This window comes from Micromys minutus (genome assembly GCF_963924665.1).
Source record: "Micromys minutus genome assembly, chromosome: 12".
In the NCBI taxonomy this organism is placed as follows: domain Eukaryota; kingdom Metazoa; phylum Chordata; class Mammalia; order Rodentia; family Muridae; genus Micromys; species Micromys minutus.
Window position 1 is genome coordinate 35,843,176 of NC_137981.1, and position 19,396 is coordinate 35,862,571.

The 19,396-nt window shown below is 42.7% G+C and overlaps 1 protein-coding gene across 2 annotated transcripts in view; it reads right to left on the bottom strand.

Annotated features, from left to right (window-relative positions):
* Positions 1-19,396, bottom strand: part of LRMDA (leucine rich melanocyte differentiation associated) — a gene marked incomplete at its 5' end in the record, with an annotated part of 952,780 nt that overhangs the window by 634,657 nt on the left and 298,727 nt on the right. The window contains one exon of one of the 2 annotated variants that reach the window (XM_080926985.1): positions 14,586-14,632. The exons of the other annotated variant lie outside the window; for it this stretch is intronic. Coding sequence (XP_080783111.1) covers positions 14,586-14,632 — 47 coding nt within the window. Of the gene's footprint in view, positions 1-14,585; positions 14,633-19,396 lie in introns of those variants that run through there. 2 annotated transcript variants of the gene reach the window in all.

Here is a 19,396-nt window from a genome sequence, read left to right on the forward strand (position 1 = left end):
GGAAGTGCTGCACAGTGACGATGCCATATAATGGTGATGCCGTATAATAATGGTGTTATATATGGATTAGCAGGGTATACCATGAAGAGCACACACAGGACATAAATGTAATACATGGCATCAAAACAGATAAAGCATGAGCCACACACGTTTAGAAGGTAAAGCTGAAAAATGCATAACTGCCTTTGATAAAAATGTATGCCCTTTGGTAACTGATGGACTTATAAGAACAAAATCTAGTTAGGGATGCAGTGAATCCGAATACTGCTGAGTGATGTCTATAGGCCAAACAATGGCAGAAGACACATTTCCCCAAGTACACAGGGCATATTCCTAAGAGATCACGTGTAGTTAAGACTCTATAAATTTACAAATTAACTGTATCTCTATAGGGCTTCACCTTACACCAGGGTGGTCAGGGAATAACTGTGTTTACCAAAACAAAACTCAGAGACCCACTTGCCTCTGCCTGCTGAGTGCTAGGACTAAAGCATGTGCCACCACACTCAGCCACAAATGCTGAATCCTTAAGGGTACATTTTCTGAAAAAGCAGCATCCATTTTTAATTCACCAAAATATGACTTCTTCAAAAAGCACAAATAATTGAAAATTCAGGAGCTCTCAGTTTGAAAAAATATTAGATCGAAAACAAAATCACAGAAAGTTAAAAAGATACTGCAACGCCACATAAACTAGAATAGAAAAATAGAAAAAAAATATAGATGCTGTGGGAAAGTCTGCAACTTCATTATAAATACGAGGACCATAACACCATTATTCAAGGTTCCATGTTAATAAGCTAAAAGAAATAGCAAAGTAAGGGGAAAAGGCAGGAATCAATGAAATGAAAGACTAACAATAGAGAAAGCTAAGGGCTCTTCTTAACATCAGCAAAGTTGGTGGTACATATGACCTTGCATGAGATGCAGAAATCCTACATACCATACTTAGGAAAGGGGAATTTGAAATTAGAGTTGGTTGATACTATTCTAAAAGCCGTTACACTTCTAAGAATTCCATTCCAAAAGCTGAAAGGTGATCCCCAGACTGGAAGAAAGACTTTATCTGCCAGATAAAGAAACTATATCCATAACAAATAAGAAATACTTGCATTCAAAAGGAGAAGCAGCCATAGATCTGAGTAGATCCATCCCACAAAAAGATACAAAGAGGGCCAATCAACCTGACAAACATGAGCCATCTGGAGGGGATCATTGGGCATTTGGGGAGTGCTAGTTAAAAACCACATGAGATACATCATCAAGGCAGGAATGTCAATGGTCAAGACTAGGAGGAAGTGGTGAAGACAGGGCTCTGATGTGCTGATGGTGGGGATTGATATCCCTCAAGTCAGAAGAAAAAATAAAACCAAAGCATGTTCAGAGGAATGGATTAAGTAGAAATCATCATATTAAGTGAAACGTCCAGACTCAGAAGGTCTGGACGTTTCACTTAATATGATGAAGTGAATCATATTATGCCATCATGTGAAGTGAATCACATGATGCCAATTTTCTCACACTAGCAAATCCTAGATTTTAGTCTTTAGACCTGTGTGCAGGTGTCAGTCACTGAACTACAACAAGACCCATAAGAGGGAAAAGGAGATCTTCAGTGGGAGAGGGAGGAAGGAGACTGTGAAATCCATGTGACATCAGAGCCAGTTAGGTGAGGACATACTGAGTGAAAGAAGAGAGATGGGCAAGCTAAATAAAAACAAGGTGTTTATTAAAATATTGTAATCGGCCACGTTTGTTTATACACTGATTTTAAAATAAAATAAAATGCCATTTCTATTCGGATAGTTACCTTTAAAAAGTTAAACATAAATTTTACTTTACCATACTGTCTAACAATTCTACTACTTCACATCTACTCAAGTGGAAATAAGCATTTGGGGGCACAAAGATGTTGAAACAAATGTTTGTAGATGTATTCTGTCTGAACTAATCATAAAAGTGTTATGCATAAGAACTCTAAACTAGAAACAACCAAAATGCTCACCTGCTGCAAATAGTTAAATCAGGTGTGCCATATTCAGCGTGAGAAAACTACTCAGCAATGAACAGACACCTGTCATTGCATGAACAAACTCTAAAAACTTGATGCTATGAAAGAAGTCAGATGCTGGAGACCGGATACAGTATATGATTCAGAAAAGTCAGTAAGCGCAGAAAGAGATTTATGGGTTTGCTAGGTCAGGACCAGGGAGTGGCTGCAAAGAGACAAAACATTCAGAAGGGATCACGAAAATGTCTAACATTTGGCTGGAGCAATTGCTGCATTAAAATATTACTAAACTGAACATGTAAAAAGAGCACTTGTATATGTTACAAACTATTCCTTAAATGCCCTTGCTATAAATATTGATAATCCTTAAGTCAGCCTAATCAAGCAAATAGTAGAGGAAAAAACTGTGACCTCAAATAGGATTATCACCAAGAACACCAGAGTCATGGAAAGTATGAAAGAACACTATAAATATCTGCCAGTGAATTTATCAATTCATACAAACTGGGGGAATATCCATTTTTAAAATCAGCTTAAGAAACTAACAGAAGGGGAAGCAGAAAATTCAACAGGTTTATATTTATTGAAGAAGTTGAGCTACAGCTCATTCTTAAAGCTTTCTCTTGAGAGAAATGGCAGAACAAATACCCCACTTGCAAATTCCACCAAATATTTGCACACACAGTATGCAAGAGAAAGGAGAGCACCTCTGGACTCATCTGGAAATGAGTGACCTTTCTATCTAAATCTAAGAGAGCACAAGGAAAGGACAGTTCTCCATCATAAGCATAAACTTCCAAACCTTGAAACAATAGCAAATGGGACCCCTACACGTGTGAAAAGGGATGAGGCATCAGGACTAAGCCATTCATTGCCTCGAATACAAGGTGAGGTTAATAGTTGAAAATAAACTTATAACATTCAGCATATTAACAGAAAAAAATAGGAAAAGTCCACAGGACCTGTAGAAGCAGGAAAAATATCAGGCAAAATCCAAACGTCCCTCATGATAGAATGGGGACAAAGGACAGGTGGGAAGAGCCACCCAACATAAGCTCATGGTAACAATTGAAGGTTCTCTTGGAAGATGGAAGTCTAGTGAGGATGCCGGCTCTGACTGTTCATGTTCAGTGTCACGTCACGCTATCTAGGGCAGTGAAATAAGAAATCTGAACAACGATTCATATCCAGGGAAATTAATTCAACATGGATCAAAGACCAAAACAGAAAAGCTGACATTCTCAGAATTCTAACAGGGGGCAGGGAGGTGGTTCAGTCTGTAAATTTATGGCTGTGTAATCATGAAGACCTGAATTTGGATGCCCGGCACATACATAAAAAGCCAAGTCTAGCAATGAGCATGTATAATCTCAACACCAGAGAGGAGGAGAGGAGAATCTCTGGGGTTTGCTGAGCAGTCAGGCTATGCAAATCCATGCGATCCAGGCTCAATAACAGACCTGTCCCAAAAGGCAGAAATGGCTGAGGAACACTCCTGATATTGAACTCTGGTATACACACACACACACATACACACACACACACACATACACATACATGCACACTCATACGCACATAGGCATGCACAGATGAGTTGAGAAGACTAATGACTTTTGGGTGGATCTAGAATTAACCCAAAAGCTACTAGTTCATAGTGTAAAGGACACAATTTTAGTGGGACTCTGACAAGTTACAACAAATCCAAACCTATACCTACCCCTGTAACCTGCAACTACACTTCCAAATTTTAACCAAAAGAGAGAGACAGAGAGAGAGAGAGAGAGAGAGAGAGAGAGAAGTTTCACATGAATGCTTATAGTAGCCCATCCCCAAGATCTAAACCCTGAAAGCTAGTTATGAACAGGAATCAGTACCATGGACGAGACTTCTGATACGTGTGACACAGCTGAGTCTCAGAGACTTCTTTTTAATGGAAAATAAACACAGTAGTGTGCACTTATGCAAACGAACATGAACTGCCCGTGAACAATGCGTACCTATGAGGATTATCCATCACTGTGATGAAGGAAGTTTCTGCCATGGCGGAAATGTTCTGGATCTTGAAGTGTGCAGTTTCATAACAACTGCACTTACGATAATCCATGAACAGCACACAAAAGGCCTGCCCAGAGTTTATCTCAGTTTACTGGAAAGTAGCCAGAAATCTTACTCATTTAGTCTTCATACCCTTCCTCTGGGAGCTGAGGAGGTTTAATGGTGTGAAAATGGAAGATGTTACCTATGTGATTGATTCAGATGGGAGTTTTTCTGCTTTCCAGGCTGGACTTCAACTCATGATCCTCCTGCATCAGCCTTCTGAATAGGATCACCTCTCAGGCATGCTGCATGCTAACCAAGAACCAGTGGGAATCTGTCCCACACCCTTGGCTGCAGGCTGTAGCGGACAGACAACTCTCTGAAAGGATGGTGGTCCCGTGAGTGAGGAATGAGAACCCACGATGAAATCTTGCCAGCAGTCAAACGGTCTGGCTCCACAGTTGCCCATCACTTCTCTTTAGGCCTGCTGAGCCAGAGCCTCACAAGCCCCCACTCACGGTTCTACTCTGGTCACACACCCAGGAGTGGAGAAACATGGGGGAACTTGCCAAAGAGCCCTGATGCCTATCAAGATTAAAGGGAGAGTTAACTAGTCCAGGAAGCTGCCTGTAGCTTGCCCTTTGGCTCCTTCTTACTCCTTAGAGTGACTTAACACAGCTTCTGTTATGGGTCTAGACAGCAAGCCTCGCTATCACCTCCACGTTTAATAACTCCAATAAAAATAAGGGAAAGAGATGCCTTAGACCCACCTCCACAACTTTCCAACAGCTTTATCAGTCTGCTTCTAGAGCAACTTAGTGAGCTCTAAGAAGACCAGCAGAGCTTCTAATTGCCCCGGCATACCAGACAGCCTCCAGATTTCAGATTCTTCCCTGTGGTTCCTGTGACTGAGACACCTGCCGCTGCCATTCTCACCCTCTGACCTCAGCCTGACAGACTGCCCTCAGCCACTGATCTTGTCTGCAGGGTCTTCTGTGAGCAGAAGGAGAATGGCATGGCTATTGTAGCAGAACAAAACCCACATTCCCCAAGCTGTTCTGGAAAAACAGTAAGTATCAAGTCACAGCGCTCTTTCCCCTTGTAGGCAACCAAACCCACTAGGCTACACCACCCTCACTAAATGCCAGGCTGTTTTCAAAACACTCTTTTGTACCATCAGGTCCCCATCATTATCCACAGGCACGTATCGTGGTCCTTAACTTAGATATGAGAACACTGGGGCAAAAGGAAGTCAGCTTACTTAGACAAGCTCCCAACACTAGACCAGGGCATTGTTGAGGATGCCCCCAGGTTAGCTGGCACTTACAAATGTACTCCTCATCCCTCTGTTCCCCACACTGAGGACAAATGGATTTTCCCCTTTGAGAAGAGAATGTGCTCAGTAACATCAAAAAAGGAAGCTAATAAACGAAGGAACTAACCACAGTATCTCATTACTTTCTTAACTCAGAGGGAGCAGGAAAAACTGGCACTAGGGCAAAATACTGGCCTGAATATGGTTTGTTTTGATTCAATAAGCCAGACTGTGGACCCCACAATTACTCCTAGGGCTCAACAAAGTCCACTGAACTTAAGGCATTTAGAAAACGGATAATGAGCGTGTATGGCCCTATCCGGTACCCCAGCCCGCCCTCCATGACTGATGGCCAACATGGGAGTGGAAAGCCAAGAGGAACCTCAATGAAGGTCATTAGAAAAGGAGCTCCATGAATTCATGTGGGACATGCAGCTACCAGATCATTTGGAGTGCCCAACCTTTTGACCTTGTAACTCCAGGTCACCTACAAATATATTGGGCTGAATTCATAGCTATACTGAGACACTATAGTTGGATACACTCTATATGACACTTAGAGAATCCTGAGTGTTTGTGGACATGTTACTTCTCTGTGCAGAAACGGTGCAGGGCTTTCCTAAAAGTTTTCCTCCCCTGCGTAATTATGCTTTCGATTGTTAATAGCTGTAATTATGGAAGATGGCATTGTTGTGCTTGTAATTTTTCCTATTCCCCTTGGTATTTATTGATGACAAATGGCTTTATTAAAAAATAATGATAATTATCTTGTTTGGTTGTATATCAATATAGTTTCAGTTTTTCTTTATTACCAGTTATGGAATTTTATAGATTGCTAACATTTAGTTCTTTTATTGGCTTACAGCCTCTCAATGGTATAAAAAGAGAGGGTAGAGTTAATCATTTAATGCCTTCCTTTCCAACCCCTAAGCCCCACACCAACTGTCAACAAAGACAGAGTACACTCAGAATGTGTCTGTAAGAGGTTCTTAATTTTACTGCTAATTTCATAATTTTCACAATCAACTTCACACCTCCAAATTCTCCCTGAAAGGACCAATGTGTCACCAGATGGCAGAAAGTGAGAGGCTGTCCCTACATTAAGCTTCACACAAACAGTACCACAGCTCACAATAAAACCACTTCCACTACAGCGAGTTTGAAACCAGCTAAGCTAACTGTGAGAGAATTATATGGGAGAACAACTCTCACATTCCCCTCAAAGAAAGTGCTGTTGGATTAATTAACAATTTCTCAGAAGCAACAAGAAAGGGCCACCTTTGCTACAGAGGACAACCCAAATCTTATGTAATCTGTTCCTCTAGGAACCTGCTTTGAGCTCTCTCTCTCTCTCTCTCTCTCTCTCTCTCTCTCTCTCTCTCTCTCTCTCTCTCTCTCTCTCTCTCAGAAGCTGTCCACAGTGAAGAAGCCTACACATCTCTGTTTATAACTCTCCACTGGGCCACAGCTCAGTTCATATTCCCAGAAAAACATAAATCAATAGCCCAAATGTCACCTGGGTACCACTCCTCACAACTAGTATATTTGGCAGGATTTTTATATGAATGTGAAATCTAAACCTTCACATACCAAGAAGAGCCTCACGCACTCTTAGACTTGCTGTTCAAGTCTGACCTTCTAGGGAGGGAAGACTAAAAAGAAAATATCATAGTAGGAACCAGACTGTACTGGAAAAGTCCAAGCCCATAATCCAGAACCTCTATGAATCCTGCCACTCCCTCCTCCAGAACTGCCTTTGATAATACTCTGCACGCAGGGCTGTTAGAACGATCCACTGAGATAAATGTTAGGCTCATTCTTTCTCTTTAACCTTGTCTTAACATGTATTAGCTTACTTCTACGGCCTTAACTGGGAGTGGTTGCGTCTCTCCTCAGAGACATTTATCCACGGCTGCACAAATGTCTCTTGATCTCACCTTGGGGAAGGTGTGCCATCTGACACCTGTGAAGAGAGGTCAAGGAAGCCACTAAGCATCGAATGATGCATGGGCTCCTAAACCGTAATTACCTGGACCAAAATGTCAACAGTGCCAAGAAATCACATGGTGAGATGCACTTTTTTTTAATTATGGTTTCTTGTCCCAAATTCCGTCTCTTTAAACTAGAGGAGTAATGGTTAAGTGACCTTGTATCCTTGTGCACAGCTTTGATCTAGGGATGTCCTCAGCCATCTCGTGAACCTGGCTACCTGCTGCTCCTGTCCCCACAAAAACCTTATCCTCTGAGTTGTTCACCCCTATCTGTACCAAATCTGTTTCCTTTCTTCCTTCTGCTGCTCTCGGCGGCCCTCGAGTCAGATGTGCTGTGTGTCAGAGCAATGGCCTGTATTAATCAACAATCCTAAATATAGCAACAACAGTTTGAGAATCAAAGAATGGGCCCTGGGGACATCAATATTTGCACGTTCGTAATAAATACTTAACTATGCATCTGTGTGAGGCTCAATATGGCTGCAGGAGCAAACGAATATTTATGTTGATTTTTGTCAAGTTCCGCAGATAAACCATCTGATGTACTAAGCAATGCAGTCAAAGGTCCCGGAGATTATCTTGAATATCTCTGTGATATACACTTACTGGTTGACACACTTTGAGCTTTTTTAAAGTATTAATTAGTTTATAAATTTGTCCTCAGGGTCAGTGAAATATTTTTTCCAGTCTGCACACTAAACAGCCATCACTTCCCTATAATGTACACATCTACAAGTCAAACTGACACAATATTTAATGTTTAAGGTCTGGTTCCCTTATATATATATACACAGAGTATCACTATATAACTCTGGTCTTCCTGTGTCAGCTGCCAGGGTGTGTGGATATATGTCATTGTGTCTGGCTTCCATGTTTTTGTTTTCTCTTAATGTTGTGTGTGTGTGAGTGTGCATATATGCACATATGTGTATGTACACATACATATAATCCCATGAGCAGAAGGCTCCAGTTGCCACTTATTGTGCCTGGATCTAACATAGGTGCTTTATAGTCACCATTTCACCTTATGCTGGCCTTCTCTGTCACCCTTCTCACAGGGAACACAGAGAGTTAAGAGAAGTTTAATATGTCAAAGCCATACAACTCTGAAGTACCAGGTTAACCGCTCATATTCGGTGTGTCTGGCTCTAAACCCATGCACATCACCACACTAACAAACCAGTAGGAATCAGACCAGATGGCAAAATCTTCAAGGCCTTGAGCTGTATGGCCCTTACTTGTAACTTCTACATTGAAAAGGCTTAATCACGCTATTGTTTGCAAATGAAACAAAACTTTAAAAAGGCTAAATCTCAAACAACTAGGTACTTGATAAATGATTTGGGGTTGCCAATTCTAACAAGAGTACGTGCATCCCACAGAGCTAAGAGGTGAGTAAAGAAAATCAAGACCTGGCAGGGAAATCCTCTCTGCATTAGTGACTTACAAATGGATGTCATGCACATGTCCTGAAAAATAAAGTGTGAAGCTGGGAACAGGCCACTGCAGGTACCAGGAGGAATTCTGAACAAGTGGGACGTGAAGGCTTCCCAAGATAAGCTTAAGGGAAGTTCACACAGGTGAGGGGCCGCGGAGAGAGTATGGGTGGTGCATCCAGTTAATGGCTCCACTCAGGAAAACTCGGAGAAATCCTGTTAAAGTATCCCAGTCAAGGAACTTTAGAGACAGAAACAAGGAAAAAGACAACAGAGTACTGAGCCATCAAACATAGGATAAAGCCAAAATATATGGGAGCAGCTCAAGTCTCTGGACCCTGCAGGCTCATCAAGGAGGGTTGTCAGCACCAAGCTGGTGGTTTAAAATATCCTCAGGGATACAATAGACAAATATAAAGGGGTCTCTGTCACATTCCCTTGAGGACAACAAAGTTTACACAAAGGGTGACATATCAAAGCTGCCTCATTCTTTTTTCCACAAATTAATTGCAAAGGCCACGTGAGGACCAGTTGTATAGACCACATCAAGTCACTAGGCAGGCTCTTGATATGTCCCAGGTACCCAAGAATAGAGTGTATGCAGCAGACGTGATGCTAGAAATAGGTCCCTGTTCCTAAAGATGTTACATTCTAACAGAATGAGTTGTATATACCTAAAGATGTGTAGAGCACATCTAGTGCTCCCAGTGAAGGGAGTGGCAGCAAAGAGAAGAAGAAAATATAAGATTGAAAAGGAGAAGAGGAGAGTCCTCATATGCTTGTTCATAAGGGCATCAGCAAGTATTAAAAGGATGCAAGCTAGGCATCTGGGAGGTTTTCTAAACAAGACTATTGGTTCCTAGACAACAGAGAGTCCCTGAAAACTAATCAAGAGGCACCTCCTATCATTGGAGTTAGTTGAAGCCCATCACCCTTATACCCAGAGATAAGTGTAGTTCTCACCCTTCATTAAAGAAATTTCTCATTGCAACAGATAGGGAACATTACAGAAACCACACCAATCAAAATTCAGAGAATAAGAAATCATGTGGTGCCTAGTCCTCGTTGATACATTGTGGGGCCATGGCCTGTGAAAGGTAGCCTGATTCCTAGTCAAGGTAAGTCAAAGCCCCAGGAACCCAAAGGGATGGTAGGAAGCTTCCTAATCTCCCAGGAGATCAGGCCCCTCTTACACAGCTACACCCCCCTGTTGAGAGGTTTGAGTAGAGTAAGTCACAACCCAAGTCCCTCCTCCACAGGTGAGGATGTGACCACAGGTCATGTAGGCTCAAGACAGATCAGTCACATAGAAGCAGGGCCACACCCCCAAATATGTAGATGAGGTATTCCCAAGCTCTCAGGCCAAGACAATAGGAAGTGCCTGTTGACAGACTCTGGCCCACTCCAAAACTGTATATAAGAATCCTATCCAGAAAGGATTAAAGGTGTGCAGGAATTACTCCATTGTCTGAGAGCTTCTGTCCTAAGAGCTGTAACGCTGCTGCTTGGGAAGAGATCTGCTCTCCCGAAATCACTGCAAGAAGCTCCCGTGCACCCCTCACTGGCTAGCCTGTCTCCTGCCTGATCCGATGTCCTGCAGCAATGGTTGAAATGGAGGCACAGCAGCACCAGCAGTGGAGGCTGCAGAACTGGTTCACCCTCCCTGCACAAGACCTCTCTGCTTCGCCTGAACCCACACACCTAGTCGGACCAGAGATCTCCGTGTGAGGACTCCAGAACCTAGGCTCACAATACATCTACAATGCTGCTGCTGCACATGAGGCTCATGGTTCACTGCAGAAGAAGGGATGGAAAGATTGTAAGAGCTGGAGGAACAAGAAGTTTGCTATGAGCTTATGTCTCCTAGAAATGTCAGAGAAGCTACGTGCATCAAGACTCATCAACATGGCTGCCTATACAGGACCTGAACAAGGATGACACCAACAGACATGGGACATGGAAGGGAACAGGTTAGGTGATCACAATCCTAGACAAAGAACAGTAGGCAGCCAGAGAATGCTGAGAGTAGGAGAGATGATCTTGCCTGGGGAAGAGTGCCTCCCCACACCCTGGGTTAGTTATGCAGATCCAGCAGGTAAATTTGCTTGTGTATGTATGCATGTATATATGTAAAACAACTTTTTAAAAAAGGTCATGACGTTGAAAAAAGAAGACATACATGGAAAAAAAATTAGAGGAAAAAAATGAAAGAAGAGAAATTGATGTATTATAATTTCAAAAACAAAAATTATTATAAAAAGGAAAACATCATCAGCTTTAGGCTAAGGTGTTTTATCTAGTAAAGACAGCTAAGTCTCTTTTTAGGGTTTTCTATAAATTAAACACTGAAGGTCTTCTTAAACACCTTGTTTTAGATCTTCATCACCTGAAATAATCTTGAGCAAAACATCACAACTAATGTGACTAAAATCCACAAAGGAGCCGGACAGATAACACAAGCTATGTTTCTTTGAATAAAGACAGAATTGGTAAGGAATCTGACAATACAGTACTACCACACCAGTAGCCCAAGAACAGTCCAAGCCAAAGCAGCAGGGCACACATTTTATAAATCATTCTTGTATGTAGCCACCATGCCTCATGGTTTCTCTCCTAAAACATCACAGTGACCACACATAATGTTCAATGTAGCATCTCCAGAAGCAGAGGCAGATGAGCTCTCAGATCTCCCTTGCCAGCCCACCTGAAACTGGGGGAGCCACTGCAGACTCCAGAGACCAATAATAGCATGCCCCGCGTGTTGCTCTGGAATTGTCTTATGGCAACATCCCTGCACATGCAGAAGGAAACCAAAAACCTGAAGAGAGGTAAGTGCAGAAGACGGAGAAGGAATGAGCGGTAAAACTCAAGTGCAAACCAGTCCACTAAGCAAAAAGAAAAGAGAAGGGAAGGAAGGAAGGAAGGAAGGAAGGAAGGAAGGAAGGAAGGAAGGAAGGAAGGAAGAAGGAAAGAAAGAACCGAAAAACCAGAAAAAACAAAAACAAAGTAAAACAAAACAAAAATAAATAAATAAATAAAAACCAACCAAAAAAAAAAAAAAAAAAACAAAAAACTGCAAGACTGTAACTCCCCATCCCCCCAAGAATGGATGGAGACAGTGCAGACCAGAAGCACTCACCCCTCTCCAGCCGCACAAGTCACAGAAGCTTCTTCAAGGCATGACCACATGCCAGAAGCAGAGGCTTGTGAGAACTGTCCCTTCAGGCATGGAAACTCTGGGTAGGCAGACCGTGCTCCATCCTTAACTTTACATTTAATCCACAAGTAGAAGTTAGTTACCGTTGAATCAATGTCTCAGTGTGGAGCTGGATTAAGAAAATGTTTAATAAGCTAGCTGAAATTGAGATGCTCCTGTGTGCCAGTTTTACACACACAACCCTCTCGAGCGCACTTCACTCCTGTGGTAAGCACAAGCAAGTTGTGGGCCAGTCTCCACAGTAGTGACTTCCCAGCTGCCACATGGTCGATTCTAGAATTACCACAGTCCCGGACTCGTCTGACAAGGACATTACGGTAAAACATCCCTGAGCTTCAGTCTGGTATACCTTCACCACACACCAGATAGTCTAATTACATTTCTCTCTCTCTCTTTTTTTAAGTCATCACATTTGACCCACTTGAATTTCAGCTTTTTCCACCTTGATGTTCTAGTCCCTGTAACAAAAGACTAATCAAAATCAATGTGGGGAGAAAAAAGTTTGAGTTGGCTGGCATTTCCTTGTCATAGTCGGTCGCTGAGCAAAGTCGGGGCAGGAACTGAAGGAGAACCCGCAGCTGACGCAGAGGCCGTGGAAGAGTATTGCCAACTGGCTTGCTCTTCTCGGCTTGTTCGGGTTGCTTTCTGGTACAACCTGGGACCTCTTACAGAGGACTGGCATCGCCCACAGTGAGCCAGGCCCTTCCACGTCAATCATTAATCAAGAAAATGTTCCACAGACTTGTCTAAAGGCTAATCTGATGACGTTAATTTTCTCAATTTCCTCATACCGTATGACTCTAGCTAGGTCAAGTTGACAAAAGAACAAAGCAGCACACGTGCTTTTAACACCCCATGTCATAATTAGCTTGTTCTTACGAGAAACTCTCCCCCCCCAATCTCTGGTGCTTATATATTAACTCACTCATGCTAACAACACTGTATGAAGGGATATTACCACTATCCTCTGAACGGTGGGGAAACTGAGGCCAAGGGAGATAATTACCTACCCTGCCAGGAGCTGAGGCAAAGGCCTGGGGTTGAAATTTAGCAGTTTTGCCCCTGCTGGTGCAGCCTTTGATTCCAATGTTATATTACATATGTTTTTCTTCATTCATCCCAAAGATGAACAAGAGGATCTCAGGCATCCAATCTGATCTGTTGGGTTGCTACTCCTTTGGGGGGTCTCATATCAGATGTCCTGCATATCAGATATTCACATCACAGTTTGTGGGGGGTAGAAAGAGTGCAGTTATGAAGTAGCAAAGAAACAGTTTAGTGGCAGGGGGATCATCACAACATGAGAAACGGTGTTAAAAGGTCATAGCGTTAGGAAGGTTGGGAACAACTGATCTAGGCAGTGAGGGGAATGAGTATGGAAAAATACTGTGTGTTTAAGCCACACTCCTCCCCCATCCTGCCTGCCTCACTCCCTATTCCCAGAATGGAATGACTAGATATTTATTCTATCCCTGACCCTTGAAGTAGAATTGCAATACTGAAGTGTTCACTAGGTATCTCAAAATGCACAGCAACTAGCCCATTGTCGAATGGGAGACTGGAGGATGACCATGTTTCCAGGGTACAAAACAAACACCCAAATTCTTCTTTTTTTTTCTCCCCCGTCTCCTCAATTTAATTACAAAATGCATGTATTGTTCATTTGAAGACATGAACAGGTTCTTGGTGTTAACATCTTTCTTAGTGGCCATTCTACGTTTGGGGCATTTTTCTTGACTAAAAGAAAGCAAGAGAGTTAACATCGATTGGGTACTTGTTCTCAGCTTCCAAGCAGCTCACTACCCCGTTTATCTCCACGAATCTGTTGAGCACCCAAAACACACACGGACCAGAAGTCACAGAAGGAAGCATGGTTTTAGAGACAAAGAGGCAAACTTGAAAGGGTTAATGTTTACTTTGTGTCTAAAGAGACTGACTTAGAAGAGCTAACCTCCAAATGCTCAAAGCTCAAAAGCTCTCAAGCTTTTCCACCAACAGTACAAACCAAAGTCATTTCTGTGTCAGCGCTCTGGGGAGTTGACACCCCACCCTTTAAGTCCAGGCATTACTCCTGAGTTCCTTTTTTTTTTTTTTTTTTTTTTTTTTGTCCCTCCTCTGAACAGTGAGTCTCTGCAGATTTACTGGTTGTTAAATGCTACTGACTCTAGCTAATTCCCAAATTAACTAGATTCTTTTCAGAGCTTGTAAAATGTGCTACACAGTCAACTTCTGAATTTAGCATGCAAGATGATGACCACAGCACTAAGAAGGGTGCAACTTTCCAGGGAGAACAATGCACGCCCCCCCCCAAGCTTCCTTTTTAATTTTCACTTCCTTTTTATGAGGACTCAGAGCGGGACACACCTAGGGTGCTGCATATTAATTTCAACACTGCTAATATCCAAAATGCCCCACCAATTTACTCTTCACTGACAAATGTTAAAAGAAAATGATTTATGCAGATCAATCATCTCGCTCATCAAGTCCTACCCTGACAGCCAGCCTTCATCATTGCTATTTAAAAGGCATTGCTGACAGAAAAGACCGATTCTTTGATTAAGGGCCCTGTCTGGCTAACCTTTTATTTGAAGAATGATTGCCGCTGAGTGACAAATACTTTTCCATTCATTTCAAGGCAAAGATATTGACATTCAAATTCTTGATGGCTACACTGAGCAGATGCCACTGTTGGAAAGAGGCACAAGAACAACAGCAGGTGTGCCACAGCTCTAAGGGTGAGGGGTGAGAAGAAAAGGGAAAGACACACACGTAGGTGAGGACTGAAGGTTTGCATAGAGCGAGGGCATCGGTCTCCCAGCCAGATCCCCTTGCCTCTTGGTTATCACATGACAACTGTCTGCAGTTTCACCCCAGCTCTCTTCTTGGGGGTACCTAGACCCTGCGTGGACCCACATGGACATGGGGACTAGAATTTAAAAGGAAGTTGGATGTGTGCAGTCCCCAAACCTAGGGGTGAACTTCTCCCTCACCTTGAATCACAGGATACGAGATGACTGTGGACCAGAGACTGGCTTCCTTTCTGCTTCATCAGATATTAAATGGAGAAATAAAAAAACAGAATTTCATGGGGAGAAAATTACCAATTAAACCATTTTAAAGGAAATAGCTACCTCTTATGGAAAAGAGAGAGACAAGAGAGAAGCAGAAATTGACAGAAACATAAGAACAGAAAGATAAAACAAGCCTTTTTTTAAAAAGTATTTTTTTCAGCCAGGCAGTGATGGCAGACATCTTTAATCCCAAAACTCAGGAGACAGGGTCAGGAGAATCCATGTGACTTTAAGGCCAGCCTGGTCTACAGAGTGAGTTCCAGGATAGCCAAGGCTACACAGAGAAGCCCTGTCCCCCTCTGCCCAAATTAGTTTCTCTAATTTATTTTAGGATATGTATGTCTTGGTAATACCAGACATACACAATATAAAATATATACATATCCTCATAGTGGGGTGATTTTACTTGTTCCTTCTTAAATATAAAATATTAGCTTCAAGGGAAGGGGAAAAGTCATGGATTGGGAAGAAGCTCTGTGACATTCAGCATTGCAAAGCTTCATAATTAATCATTTCCAGGGACAAAATGAAGCTGTCTCAGCAAGCCATCAGCAAGTCCTTTCAAGTCTCCCATACCTCTCAAGGAGGAGGGTATCAAGGAGGAGGGCATCAGAAGCATCCTGTGGGTCTCACTCTCCAACAAATCCCTCACAGTGGAAGGGCAGGGCATGAACCTTCTCTTAAGTCACACCAAGGCATAACAGATAAACTGACAATCATAAGGGACACAAGCAATGGGGCATTGGAGAGGTGAAGAGGAGGAGAGGAGGAGGGAAAGGGGGAGTAGAAGACCCATGAGTGTGCATTTTAACCCGGTGTCTTCCAGAAATGAAGTAAGGATGCTGGAGCAACCCTCTTTTCTCCCATCTATAAAATATGGGTGCCAATGTCTGCCTTGCAGAGTCATCTCTAGATTTGGGGGTTACATGTGCATGTGGATGCATAGGTGCACATGTATGTGCAGGTACATGAGGGTTATAGGTCAGCTTTGGGTGCTATTCCTCTGTAACCATTCAACATTTATTTTTAACTTTTTTTTCTTCTTTTAGTCAGAGTCCCTTAAGGCCTGGTGCTCAATGGATAGGTTAGGCTGATGACAACCCTGGCGGTCTGCTTGACTTATGACCCCTTGCTGGAGTTTCAGCATGCCTGGCTTTTTTAATGTAAGAACTGGAGACTGAACTCAAGCCTTTATGACTGTATGGCAAGCTAGGAAGTAAACTATCTCTCCGGTCCTCATCTGCAGCTATTAAAATAAACGGAATGTAGCCACTTTCTCCGACCTAACCCTACCCTCTCCTCTTCTCATTGCTCTTCACTGGTTTGATGAGAGCGGTCTATAGCAGGTGCCAATCAAAGGATGAAAAGTACGTTCCTCCTCCCCTCACTGTACTACAATGAGAACAAAGAGCATTAATATTAAAGCCCTTTAAAGCCTAAATCAATACCAAAAGACTTACTATTACCCCTAGTGTTCAACATAAGCCTGACACACTAAACTCATCATTTCTTTCTATCAAAACCAATAATCCATCAATGAATCAGTAATCACATTATCATCTTTTATCACTTGGTACTCATAGCAGCTGCTTCAATAGCTGCCTAAAACAAGTGCCCAATGCAAGCTACCTTTTTTCTCCCATGACAAAAATGTACCAGATGTTCATTATGACCCAAGCACTGGTCATATAAAATGGAAGAGAAAATGCCGGATTCATTCAAATAGAAACAACAGATCAAGAAAAAAGATTCCAATATTGCTGCATCATCCAAGTACAAGGACAATGAGAAAGCCAACAAGAAAGGTGATCACCCAGAGGACTCTGGGAAGATTCCACAATTCCAGTGCCAAGCCTTTACTAAGCAGAAAATGGGTGCAGGTAAGGCGGAGAGTTGGCTCAGCAGTTAAGAGGAATCATTAATCTTGCAGAGGACCCGGATTTGATTCCCAGTACCCACATGGCTGCTCAGTAACTCCAGCCTCAGGGAATCCAATGCTTTCTTCTGACCTTAATAGGCTACAAGCACTCCTGTGGCACAGACACAAACCTACATACGGGAAGAACACATTCAAACTTACAGAACAATGAAACTGATGAGTGAAAGGAAAAAAGAAAAGAAAAAATAGAAAAGAGAAAGGGAAGAGGGAGAGGAAGATAGAAAGAGAAAGGAGGAAGGAAGTGGGGTACACAGTGGGGAAAGACTGCCAGCTGAAAGGGAGTCTGAGATCTTGCCATGTTCTAGCAAGGACAAGATGAAATTCAAGCCATAGCCCGGAATTCAAGATGACACCTTCAGGCAATGGAGACCGTGAGCCTCTTGAAGTTGCTATTATATACGTTTCTTTAGAAATGTCACTCATTCCCACAAAGACTTGTACACAACAAATATCTGCTGGGCACCTACTCTGTGACAGGAAGTGCAGACACGAGGGAGAAAGTGACATCCTAAGACCCCTCCAGAGGGGAGCCAGGAACACTGACTTGCTCTGAACACTATCTAAACAACTACAAGACAGGAACCATGAGAGACCACTGGTTCTGTTACCTGTGGATTGCTCTGGGACCTGCTATACTAATGAGGGATCTTGCTCTTCTGCCTTCCCCTGTCACTGCATTTCTGTGGACTCCGGTGTGTACTTCAGATAGCCCAGTAAGGTGCACAGAGCTATGTTCTTGGGCTTTCTGCCTGCCCTTGTTGACACTGACTGATGCTATTGTCCTGCAGTTTGTGCTGCGATGGTTAGATATACAGGAAATATCTCTAATGGAGGAAGCTCTTTATTCCAATCCTCTGTTTGTTGCTTCCTGTACAATACCTTCAGTATAGAAATGGCCTAGATGGTAGCACATGTTTGTCAAGTGCCGTTTCGTAGTCATTAATTTGAGCCCTCACCAATGAACAGAAAAGGGATTATAAGATACTCAGGAGCCTGGCCTTTAAAACATCTCATTAGAAGCCTTTAACTGGGCGACTGAAAACAAGATTAGTGCATTCTCTCACTTTGATAGATACCAGAAGTCTAAAGTCGAGATGTGAGTAGGCCATATTTTCACCAAAGTTCTAGAGAAGGACCCCTCCTTGCCTTTTCCAGGTCCAGGTAGCTGCCAGCATTCCTTTGCCTGGAGTTATGTAACTGCACTCTGTTTCTGCCTTCACATGATCCATGTGTCCACTCACAGCCCACTCAAAATCCAGTTACGATCTCCTCCCAGGATCCTTAAGTAGTTGGGGGTTCCAGGTGGACATTCAAACCACCACATCCCTGATTTGACTACAGAGGTCTCATGTCCCAGGACAACAAGATGTCAGCATCTTTATCCAGCTAGAACCGGGAGTGGTGAGTTTGCCCAGTGCTGGCCCACACTGGGTAGGTGAGTTGCACTGAAAATGAAGGTACTTTGCAGTATAACACCACTGAGACTTTGGGCTTAATCTTCTCTAACAGTAGAGAAGAGCCATTGTCAGCTGCCTACCTCTGCAATTCAGTCTGCTTGCAGGCCCAGGTCTAGCTTGCTGTGTTTTTGTTTGCCTTCAGATTTCTGCTCAAAGGCCCTTTTAGGTTTGCTCTTGCTGACCACCACAAGAATTTCTCCTAAAGATTTGCTCGGTTAGATTACAAGTGTTTTGGGGGAGTCCTTGTTTTCCCTAGGTGGTGGAAGAGGCTTCTGCTGATAGCATCACTGTTTTCTCTATGGATCCCTGGGGAGATTATGGTAGCTTTTGCTTTTACTAAGGTGGCAGATAGGAGGAAAGGGGTCGAATGTGAATGTTTTCCAGCTATATTTATCCAAAAATAAACCAAGAAAAACAGTATCCAGGGCCCATTTCTTACAGAAGTAGAAAGAACACAAGGTTGTAGAGTCATATTAACTTTCGATAACATTTTTAAGTCTACAAGCCCCATGGTTACAGCACCAGAGAATGCCAAAGACTTGATCACAGAGCTCTAGCTACCTTAACACCTTTCCACAGTGGGAGAATTAAAAGACAGTGGATACATGCTTAGCTAAGTTTTTGCCCCTCACCGTAGCTACCAGAAAACAGGATGTCTGTATTCAACTGGAGAGGCCAGTGAGTTTCCATCTGCATCTCTTCCTTCTAAGGGTAAGGTGAGCTGAACTAGCATGGCGTTTTGCTCTAGTCTCAACTATCTCTGGGACAGAGCCATTCTATGAGGTTTGGATTTTGTTTTGTTTCATTTTCTAAAGTCTGTAAATGTGCAAATGTTCACAAGTGTGCCCATTCATGTTTATGTGTGTCCATGTGTGTGTGTGTGTGTGTGTGTGTACTTGCACCCAAGTGTACATATGCATGA